We start from the raw sequence: 12,292 nt of genomic DNA, 5'->3' as shown, positions 1-12,292 counted from the left end.
ATGTGGAAAAGTCCAAGGGGTACCAAAACGGTGAGTTTCCCTCTCCTTAATTCTTTAATTTTATAATGCCATTTCCATGTTTGTTTTATTTGAAGTGTTAAAGTTACATTTCTGTTCGTTTGCTTGTTCGGCTACAAAAAGGCACAAGTAACCCTTTGACATGTCTGTGGCCACTGTTTACTGGGAAGAAACGACAATGGCAAGGAAAAGTTAAAAATAAATAAAACACAGTGTCAACTGGGCCATTCTTTTATTTGATTTTCATTGTTTACAATCCAAACTATTTTGTAAGGGAAAGTAGAATGTTTCTGACAAGTATGTTGTGTGAAAAAAGGTTTTGGTCATTATATTTACCCAATCTTTCCCCATTGTCACGTTCTGTATATAAAATGGCGTTGACAGATAAAACATAAGTATTTAACACTTACATTCATAGGATAATACTGTTTTTTTTTGTTTTTTTTTTAATGGTACATTTCTTAAATTTTAATTGGTAAAACTATTTAAAAATACATATTTTAACATTATTCTTTATAGTAGTACACAGTTAAGTTACTGTTAAATGCCATTGTTTTAATTGTCATTGAGCATAATGTACATATTTTAACATTTAGATGTATGGTTTTTAATTTAAGAGTAGCTGTTATTTTTACAGAATTTTTTCGGTAAAATGTTTTTTAAAAACTGATTACCGTAATATCATATACTGTCAAACTGTTATTTTACAGTAATCCAGCTGCCAGTTTTTTTTTTTTATCATAAAATATACTTGCTTTTTTTTCAGTATGAATAAACCTTCTTCTTCTTCTTTCTTCTTCTTCTTCTTCTTCTTCTTCTTCTTCTTCTTCTTCTTCTTCTTCTTCTTCTTCAATACCGGCAATATTTATTTTATATAATTATCTGTCCCTTTAAAGTTACTAAATATGTTATTGATATTCCAAATTAAAAAGTATTTTTAGAAAAAAAACTTTTAAAAATTTTAAAATATTATTATATACCTTTTTATAAATAGCTGTAAACAGTTAATTCAATTAAACCAATTAAAGTACTTGCTTTGTTTTAAAAAGGCACATGTTTCTAACATTTGATTACCTTACAGATAAAGAAATGACACATACAAAAAGAAGATTTAAACAGTTTCCATCCAAAATAAAAATTATATATATATAAACTAAATATTTTTTCCATTTGCATTAACTTTGTTTTTCATTTTTTTCTTATACGGTATTATGATTTTCTTTTCCCATTATTTCTTATGATAACTGCGTGATTTCCTCCTTTAAATGTGACAATTTTATAAAGAGCAGGAATAATTATTTGCCAGTGCGCTGCTATGCTGTACCACCTTGTGCTGCTAGCGCGTGTTAGTGCGTTACCGGAGGAGCTTGACGTATGAGCGCTAAGGTGCACGAGCCTGTCCTATTTGCAGTGCCTTATTTATTTTAACCTGCTCCTTAAAGTTTTGAAAGCGGTCTAAGTGCAGTCTGGAGTTACGTCAGACACAGGGGGGAACTGCACGACAAGCAAATAAGCGTCTAAGGAGATTTCCAGGCATTACTGCTAAACTTGGGTGAGACTGCTCAGTGCTCAACGATCAATGCATTTAAAAAACTTTACTGTACACTTGTCAATATGTGGTAAGCTATTTGTTTGGAAGTTTCAGCTGTGGATCTTGAAACTTTTTCATTTCTGCGCGACAGATACAAATAAACAAAGGATTCTATGGATCATGCACGGATAAATGTGGCATGAATAACGACTGTGTGCTAACCTCTTTTCTATTGACTGGTATTAAACATATATTTTTAATAGATTTATAGATTAAAAAAAATACAACATGCCTCATACTCGGACTAGGAACCCGAGCCCCATACCCGATGTGACATGGGACTCTGGAATGAAAGAAATGAACGAGACCTGGAAGGGAGCGGTAGCCTGTCTTGGTGTGGCCATCTTCTTCGTTATGACTATTGGGATAATTTATTGGCAAGTGGTCGATCAACCCAACAAGAACTGGATCCTCACAGGGAGCTTTAGTGGGCTGATCTGGGATAGGAGGACCCATTCCCTTATCATACAGACACTGGCAGAGGACAAGACCTTCGTGGAAATCGACGTGGGGAACTTCCCTGCCTTGGAGGTGCCGTTTGTGAAGAACCTATGCTGGCTCAACAAGACCGAGTTCTGTTACACATGGGACTCAACCGCAGACCTAAAAATATCCTTAGAATCGGAATACTCTCCTGGAACAGAATGCTACAGCATCCACTGGACACCTCTGCATTGCCAAGTGGATTTTAAGGTAGTGTTGCTGGCAATTTAGGATATTTGCATGAATGCCAAGCAGTGGCACTGCATGATTACAATGTGTATTTCTTTTATTTATTTATTTACTCAGCACCTTCCATTAAGAGTACCATGATTACATTATTTGAAAAGACGATTTTACCTCCATAGGTTATGTTACAGATAATCCTTTCTTAAGGTATTTATATGTGCCACAGTATGCTTAAATTGGGCAATTTAAATAATGCCCTGCTTACTGAAACGAGTGAAAACGTTCAACTATTTTTGTCTGCATAAAACTGTTTTAATGTAGCCGTAAACAACTCATAACAACTAATGTTATCATCAAACATTCTATTGTATTGCTGGAAAAATCTGTTTTCAAATGAAAAACGGTAGGCATATCATGGTCCACTTCTAGTTCCCATGCTGGCAACCTTTTGTGATCACCCCCCCTATCTATCTATCTATCTATCTATCTATCTATCTATTTATATATCTGTCTAGTTAGTATTTCATCAATAGTGGTCAAACTTTTTTTTTTTTTTGTGTACGCTAATCGGAAAAGTAGGCTGTCACATCAGATTAAATAAACGGCTTGTTCCAAACACACGCAGATGGCGCATCTTCGCAGTCGTGGTATCTAGAGCCTATCTGTCGTGTTCGGTGATCTCGCTGTACTGTACCGGAATGTCTTTACCCTGCAGTATGGTCATTTTAAACGCAGCCTCTCGTTTTACAGGTTTTCCCTTATAAACGAGACGCAAGATGTGTATTAAATAAATAAATAAATAAATATTAAGTCGTGTGTGACACTTAAGTGTTAGTAATTCAAATGCAATCAGAACTTTTGGATCGAGCCTATTATTTTAAAATAATTATACTGTGTTATTAATCTAAACATGACTCCAAAAAGCAATCATATGTAAGTTAATGGGCAATTGCCCTTCCTTAAACTTACTACAAAGCTGTACCATATTTATGGCCGCTTTGTATAGGATTGTTTTAATTATGTAGTTTTAGATTTTGCTTTGTCATGATGTCATATTTTACAAAAAATAGTTACAAAGTAAACGGGACATTTTAGAATAAACAGCTTTTTAATAATAATAATAATAATAATAATAATAATAATAATAATAATAATAATAATAATAATAATAATAATGTTGACATGTTACATTTCTATAAGTATAATTCTTGTTTACGCAATTTAGATTTGTGGAATTTATTTTAAACAAACAGCTATTTATTTAAATAAATCCGGATTACTTTAGAAGCAATTATACAAGCAATTTTTTTTTTTTCTTAAACGCGGGCGTTTGGTATTTAAAGAATTAATCTTTCAGTCTGTACAATTAAAATGATGTGCCCAATTAAGCCACACTAAATACACTGTTTATTGAAATGTACGCGTGCAAATGCTTTACCGGAGTCTCACTTTCTGGTTCCAGATATTTATTCAAATTAAAAAGAAAATGGGATTTCGTTAAATATTGAATTCAATCCGTGAAATTAGGTTAAACTGCTAAACACAACTGAAGCAGTTGAGTAGAGGAAGGTACGTGTTATTGGCTCGTGGCTAACTAAAGCAGCCTCGTGAACAGCTTTGTTCCCAGGTAAGTTATGATTTATGGTTCTGGGGTTACAGTTCCATGAGATGTACTACCTAAGACAGGGTACGGGGTTCACAGGATATAAAATACACTACAGCAGTGTAAATTGCGTTGACTTCTGCTCGCTAACATGTTATATAACTGTCAAAGACTTCGTTTGAGCGTGTTTATGTGAAAAATAAGGTGGCGGGTCTGCCATGTACAGTAACTCCAAACCTTTTGTTTTTGGAAACGTAACTACAAAATGTTAGATTCTTAGGAACAGCACTCTCTTTTTTTTTTTTTTTTTTTTTTTTTTTAATATGTTATTATTATTAGTAGTAGTCGTAGTAGTAGTTTACAGTAACACGCATTGGTGTTCCCCAAAGCTACACCTTACCGCAGCATATTACAATACAAATAAACAGTATGTAGTGTTGCTTAAAAGCTTTATCAATATTGGTTTAACAAAAATACAACGTATATTATTTTTGTTCAGCAAAAACAAATCAGTAGGTTTATACAATACACATTTTAATTAATACAATTAACCAATTGTGGTGTTCTGTCTTTGCATAATAGTGTTCAAGTATTTTATGGCATTTAAATATAATAGTATTTATTTTCATATCCGTCCGAATTGAGTATTTTATTTATTTTTTTTTTACCCATAGTTTAAAGATCTTGAACTCTCATAAGCAGAACCTTTATGAAACCCAACATCTAAGTGTAATTGTTACAGTCATTGTCTGAAGAATGGTTTGACTGTTTGGCATTTATAAAGGGTGGGATAAACTATATCTGCGTTTATTTTATTTAAAAAAATAATTTCTGAAAATGAGTTTTGATGACCTGTATATATATCCACTGTGTTCACTGCATGTATGATTGTACTAAGTTGTCCTATTTCTCTTATACTTTAAAATGCGTTTTTTTTATTTATTTTATTTTTTTTTAAGTCTTGGCAGGAAAACTTCTCATACTCCAGAGCTGACATAAGGAGTTCTAAACATTTCTATAATTGAAATCCAAAAATAATAACTGGAGGAGATCCAATTATTTCTAAATGTCTTATAGCTTATAGCTTATATTATGTCAGTTTTGTACAGTAATGGAAACTTACAGTAACACTGTCTGCAAGGTGTGCCTATCATTAACCCTGTATGTCAGAGCTACTGTCCCATCATGACTAAACTGACTTGCAACAGGGTGATGCAGTGTCTATATATTCCAAAATACATGAGCGGGATTTGCATTCAGATTTAAAGGAATGCTATCCATTATTGGTTCCCACCTTATTATGCTGAGAATCTTTCATGTTTAGGGTCCCTATTGAAATTTTTTTTTTTTACTTACAATCAGTTCTGTTTACTTGTGTAAATGGGATCACATGACAAAGGCGTGCTAACCAAGGTTTGCTTATCACGTTCATCTGTCCATCTGTGTGTCTATCCACCTGTCTGTCTGTCCGACCGTCTGTGTGTGTGTCTGTCCATCTGTCTGTCTGTCTGTCCGTCTGTCTGTGTGTCTGTCCACCTGTCTGTCTGTCTGTCCGTCTATGTGTCTTTCCACCTGGCTGTCTGTCTATCCGTCTGTGTGTCTCTCCACCTGTCTGTCTGTCTATCCGTCTGTGTGTCTCTCCATCTGTCTGTCTATCCATCTGTCTGTGTGTCTGTTCACCTGTGGCCATCCGTCTGTTCACGATAATTGCCTTAATTTTGCACCAGTCTTCATCAAACTTTTACCATACACTCCTAGACTCCCTAGACGTTTCGGATCACATTTGACTGTAAAAAGATAAAAAGAGATTGTATATGCATGTTTGAAACCTGTACGTACATACTCATTCACTTTTGTACCTAAAGCAGTGCAAAAGCAATTGCTATGATCATATTTTATACAATGTAAAAAATAGTTTTAATGGTTCTAAAGTAAAAGTGAAAAGCAATGATTCAAGCTATCTGGGTTCCAATGCAAAGTTTTAGAAAAAGATACAAAGAAATGAAGGGAGAGGGTTCTCTTCAAATGGTTTCTTTGTAGAAGGCGACAGGAATTTCAAGTCGGATGATGAAAGTTAAATTGATCTGAAAACCTTCTTTCAAACATTTGTTGTTGTATGCTCTTGATTGTTCAAAATATTTTGTTTTATATGAGGTAGATAGCTCTATGTTATTTTCGTATTTATACTGATTTATTTATTTATAATAGATTTATTTCACACTCATGGTAAACGGTTTGTGTTTCCCTTTTTAAAGTCTTTAGATCCAAAACCATCCATCATATGAAGTATGCAGCACTGGCCAGTGACAATGCAGTGGGGTATTAATGTATTTCTTTGTTCAGGGTACTGCTCTGCATACACATTTAAACAACTAATTTATTTGGACTTTTAGGCAACATCGATTGTTGTACTACTTAATTTATAACAAAATACCTGTGTTGTCCATGCCTGTGAATAATGCACCTACATTTGAAGTGTTACATGGATGGAATCATTGTTCTATGAAGTATATGATCTAGTTTGACCTATGTTAAGTAATACTAAAATGTAATTTGTACATTTCATTTATCTATTGAAATGAACCACATGCTTGTATGTCTGCCTCTCTGTCACACTCTTGAATAGGATAACTGCATTGATTTTTCAAATCCAGTGCTGTATGCAAACTGCTGCACCCAGGTGTCTGTGCTGAGGTTGAAGGGATTAGCTACCAGAAAGCAGAAGCAGCACCTTCCACCTATAGGGTTATACTTGATTGAGTATCTTCCTTCAGTTTGGAATATGCTGATTGTCGTAAATAGCCCCTCAAAGTAACAACCAGTGATAATATTGCTAGTTCTAATAAGAGGTAAGGAAACGGATTTGAAAACTGGTTAGCACTCCTTTGTCATGTGATCCCATTTACACAAGTAAACAGAACTGTTTGTAGGTATAAAAAGGTAGCATATACAGTTTAGTAGTGTGAGCGTCACCTTTGTGTTTCAATTTGTTCCAGGATTGCTTTTCAATGGATAATATTTCCTGGTACGGAGGAGCAGGCGTACGTGCACAGAACTGGCCTATAAATAATGTGAATATTGCCTTGCAACCTTTTGTTGTGAGCAACCTGAGAAACAACCCTACAGGCTTCGGGTCAGTCTTAGAAAGATACTTTTTGGGATCATCAGGTAAGAGAATATTTACTTAAATCTCATTGGCTGTTAAGCGTTCCAAGCTGTGCAAATATGTCAGCACAGCTAAGAATGTTTAAAACCTGCCTGATTCACTGGGGTAGGGTAGGTAGTGCAAATTTATTAGCACAATAACACACTGAAGGGTGTTAAAATATTTTCCAAAATCCACCGGCCTACTGAAATTGGCTTTGCCTCACCCCAGGCAAGTGGATATTCAGGGCTGTGCAAAGGGTTCCTATAAAGAATATTTTTTTCTCACTCTTTCCTTCCACTGTAGGGCCCTGACATTGCTTCGGAAAAGGCTAGGAAGGTTCCTTTTTAATAGTATTTAGGCTTTTTTCGAGGGGGCCTGTGCCCTGGATTTGAGTCTTTGAACAGTGCCTGGAGCACCTTTGGCATGGCGGATATTGGACCATATTTTAACACCCTGAAGTGTGTTGTTGCTGCTTAATAATGCTGAGTTATTGTTTGGAATGTAGGGTCATGATGCTGTGATCTTCCCTAGGGTTTAATTTTTATTTATGGCATTCCTATACTCATAGCACATTTTTAAAAGTGTAACATTACAGTATAGATAGATGTAACGTGATAAACTTGTATAAGGGATTAACTGCCAAATTAAGAAAGAAATAACAAAGCTGTACATAGCAGCACCAGAACGTCCCTTTGAGGTATTGCAGCAGGACAAGATCTCTACTGCTTTCATACAGCTCCCTTAAGGAACTTGCAAACGTTAGAGAGAGTGTGTATGGATATTTTAGTGACAGCTTCTTTTGTAGTTGCTTTTTGAACAGGAGTCACAGAGCTGGTACCGGGTGATAGGTGACAGTGCTTTTACCAACAGCTGTGCTGTCCGTGTGACAAAAACAAAAGGCTTTCATTTCTATCATGTGACACAGGATGTCCTGATTAATAGTTTATGGAGAAGTCAGTGCCAAGCTATCCAGAGTGATTCATAATTCATGCAACACTGTTGATTTGAAGGGTTTTCAGTTCTACTTAAACGCTGACATTAATGAACAACATACTGGTGGGCAAACATCACAGTGCCTTTGACATTTTTCCTTTGGATAGCACCCTGCACGTGCCTTCCAGTTTTCACAATGCTCCGACAATATTGTGTGAATTATGCCTCCCTCTATATGTTAGATTCAATTAAGTTAATTAACATTTTAAATCCTGTTTTCTGCCTTGGTCTTTCTCTACCTTGGAAATGACTGAAAAAAAGGGCTGCATGCTGTCAAACTGTGTTGGGCAATGTTAGGTTTCTGTGGATTTCTGTATATAATAGCTGGTTTGAAGTAAGCATATGAACAAAATAAGAAAAGGTAGACTTGACTTGTATTATTAACAGTAACCGTTTACATCTATGTAAATTACATTGTATTTATATGAACAGTTGTACCCCTGTAAGATAATAAGACCTTGTTGTGCCTTCTGCAGTTAATAAACACAAACATCTTCACGACTTCACCTGAGAACAGCTACAAACCAACCAGCAAAACCAGCAGATCAGAAGGCAGCTTTCTAGGAAACAAATAAGTAGAAGCATATAAAACCATGTGTGCTAGACCCACAGTATTTCCCAGGCCTTTGTAGAATTCCAGGAGCGTTCTGCTTGTGGCCCTGTCAGTGTGCTGGTCATTAAAGGCAGTAGCTGCTAATCATTGCATAACAGCCCAGAGCTGTCAAATGAAAAGACAACAATTACAATTACTGACTTTACAAAGAGCCTTCATGAAGTCATTCTAACGTGCTGGTGCATTAGTTGCTGGACAGTTTGGAACAGACCAAACAAACCCAGGACAAAGCTCCCTAATAGTTTTTAATACTTTATTTTAATTGGATTCAGTCTATGATCTGCAACAATTCACAAAGGCTACAAAACATTGTGTAGCTTATCCTTCAGAATCACTTTGGAAATCAATTTATTCCTAAATTCTATTAACTTCAAAGGCATCAATCATCTTTACTTCTGCATTTTAACTTAAATGTTATGCAAAATTGAGATCGTATTGGAAATGTACTCAGCCGCTCAGGCTTCTAAGTTGCTGGAAGGATCCATTCAATTCTGGGTTTGGGTTGTTTCTTACTAGTTTTATATTGTTGGGAGATGCCTATGTGTGGTTTTGGGGTAGCACGTTGATTAAGCCTGGTCCACAGTTATGAGAAGCGGTCTACCTTTGAGCAGTCGCCTCAAGCCACTTCGGTTTGTTTCTGGTTATTTTTCAGGTTAACAGAACTGCAAACTCTCACACAATTCATACTGTATTTGGAGAAAATAGACAGTTTTTTCATGTTGTGTTGTGCGTTGTATAATAAGTATGTCAGTAAGACATCAGAGATCAGTCTAGAACTAATAAAATGCAATTTATGAGGAGCTGCTTATATTTTTTTTTCTTTTTTTTTTAAATAAGACTGAGGAAAATGGCAGAGAGGAATCAGAAATGCTACAACACAGAGAAGAAGACCCCTCACTGGCAAACCATGTAAAATCGAATGCTAAATGTTTTTTTTTGTTTTTTTTTCTTTTTCATGTGAGCGTGGTGTTTTTATAAACTTGGTTGCCAAACACGGCATACTTAGTGAAGATGCAGTTGTGCAAGGTGAGCTTTGTGTTCTATAACTCACACTGCTCAATTATCAGAGGTTAATTGTTAGAACTACTCTTATGGAAATATTTTGCGTCAGTCTGCTGTCACACAGAGCATTACAGTTACGTACTGCTTCTCATTTCCAGTCGGGATTACTCGCACCTGTTTTTCTCCCAATTTGTGAACTGTGATATTTCTTGGCATGTCGAAAGATATGGGGAGAACACCATCTGGAGGACAGAAGGGAATATTTGTTTAAAGTAAAAAATAATGAACCCATCAAGTTGCAAACTGCTTGTTAGAGAACTATCAAAAAAAAAAGTTTTGACTAATAACGTTTCCTAAAATACTGTGACAGGGCTCAAATGTGTTTTTTGTGTTTGTTTAATTTTTATAAATAAGCTTTGTTCCCATGTTTAATTTTGTGCTAGATATGGCAGGGCTGGGGTAGAATCCATTTGTAATTAAGACACATGTGGAATGTGTCAATTATCCCTGGCCACATGCCTTTAAAAAGGGACTGGAAAACCAGGGTGAGCAAACAATGGTAACCGCATGGGTTAACTGGGATTCTAGTGTTGAGGAATTGGGATTCATTTAGGGGATTTTTATCCCACCGCAGAACATATTAGTGTGTGTCAAGGAGAGGATTCCTCGAGAGGGATCTCCCTTTTAGTGTGAACAACGCTGAACCAGGTTTTATTTTTAGTTTTTCCCATTGTGTTTGTGTCGTGTGTTATTTTCATTACGCCTTGTTTGTGTCTGTCCTCCCGCACTGGGACTACTGTTGCTGGTACCCTAGTGGCAGCCACCTACCACTGCATAAAAATATTGTAAATATTGTAAATAAATCCTGCACGCCTGCATGGCATGGCAAGGTCAACCTCTGTGTCTCTCTGGTCTGTCAGTGGATAGAAGGTAACCATTTTAACTCAAGCTTAAATTGTCTCTTAAATTTCTGTAAATGACAGTTATCGATTCATTCCTGGACATTCCTGCTGTATATTACAGTAAAACCGAATGTACCTCTCCTAGGGATTTTCAAATATTCAAATAACTATTAGCAGAAGCACATTTGTGCTGCCAGCTTTTTTTTTTCTGTTCAAGCAAAATAAGAGTCTGGAATTGAACAATACACATGGGCATATGAAAAAAAAAATCTTAACACCTAATAGTGAAATCTAGTTTGCTTGTGTCTTATTTAATAACACCCTGGCTACAGACAGACATGGCACAACACTTTGAGATTAAAGTTCTTGGTTTCCTTATCACTTCCTGTGTTCCAGGTAATGCATCCCTCCTGGCCTCTATTCTCAAAATATCTGTACTTTACTCCTGTTACTGTTATAAAAACCAGAAAGAAACTACTTGAGTTATGCATAATACTGTAGAAAAACAGGTTAAAGGCTTGGTTGGGGTGGTATTAAGCATTAATTACCTACCACAATGATAGTTAGGTGTCCTGAGCTGAAGACTGGTTCATTTACTGTATCTACAGGTAAAAACCGCTGCACAGGATATTAATACTGTACTATTATATGCTTTGATTTGAAGACGTGCTTTATATATTATGGTCTGGATCACTTAGGCTGCTTGAAATTAAAGTCACCATTTAAAGCGAATTGCAAGATTGTAAAGTTCTGTTAGCTTTTAGAGGGCATGTACCGCCTGGATAATGGCCGCTCTACTCTAAACCCGATTGGCTGAGACAATCTGCAAGTTTTATAATTAGGGCTTCTGATTTTCAGTTTTCTCTGATAAACGATAAAACACCCCCTGATACAAAAGCAAATTAAATCAGTTATATCCAATAAACAGTGGGAAAACACTGGAAATGGTTACTCAATTCACTTTGACTTGACATCTTTCCCTGTGATTAAAAAAAAAAAAAAAAAACTGCAAAAAACTCCTTTATAGTTTGTATCTCGCATTGATTCGTTCTGAATACTTAAACCCACCCCAGCTACTGAGTGGCAGCAAATTCCTACATTTCTATTGGAGGATTGTAACATGCTTGTGAGATTTAAAATGAGATTATAAGAAACGGAGGATTGTCCTTGCGTGCAAGATTTCAAGCTATATTCCAGTTCGATAGGGAGTAGTTACACGCTCGTAGAATTTAAAATAAAAATTGCATATTGTGGCGAAATGTAAAAAAATGCCCCAAAAACCTAGAAGAATATGGCCGTGACCATAAAGATTTTGTTGAGGAGGACAGAAAAGGAAATATGGTACAGTTGAAAACGTGTACTAGTACTGTCGAGTGACAGAAAAAAAAACAAAGTAATCGAAAACAATATTTTCATACAGTATACAAAAAGTGAAAGCCCTGAAAAAAAATTTTCTGTATAGAAAAATGTAAGTATTAAAACCCAAAAAACAGAAGCTCTATTTATAATTCATTGTAACACAGGAACTTCTAGGCCTAGAATCCTGAGGCTCTCAACTTCAAATAGTCGCCTGTTTTTTGTTCTTTCTAACATATTATTCCAACAGAAGTGTTTTTTTGGTCAATACAGTGGCAAGTTTAATTGATCAACACCATAGAAGTGTAATCCACTGTCAGTAAAGCTCTAGATCTTCTCAAGATCCGGCTCCAGTGAGCCCCGATCCGATCTTTTTTTTGATCTTGTTAGTACAACC

General features: G+C 35.8%; 1 protein-coding gene across 1 annotated transcript in view; it reads left to right on the top strand.

Moving 5' to 3' along the window:
- The first annotated feature begins 1,483 nt into the window (after positions 1 to 1,483).
- Positions 1,484 to 12,292, top strand: part of LOC121294259 (SITS-binding protein-like) — a 46,533-nt gene continuing 35,724 nt past the window's right edge. The window contains exons 1-2 of the mRNA XM_041217819.1: positions 1,484 to 2,302; positions 6,878 to 7,049. Of these exons, the coding sequence (XP_041073753.1) occupies positions 1,838 to 2,302; positions 6,878 to 7,049 (637 nt within the window). The 5' untranslated portion in view covers positions 1,484 to 1,837. The remainder of the gene's footprint in view (positions 2,303 to 6,877; positions 7,050 to 12,292) is intronic.

This window comes from Polyodon spathula, chromosome 19 (genome assembly GCF_017654505.1).
Source record: "Polyodon spathula isolate WHYD16114869_AA chromosome 19, ASM1765450v1, whole genome shotgun sequence".
NCBI lineage: Eukaryota > Metazoa > Chordata > Actinopteri > Acipenseriformes > Polyodontidae > Polyodon > Polyodon spathula.
Note: the sequence above shows the minus strand (reverse complement) of the source record. Positions and strands in the feature narration are given on the sequence as shown.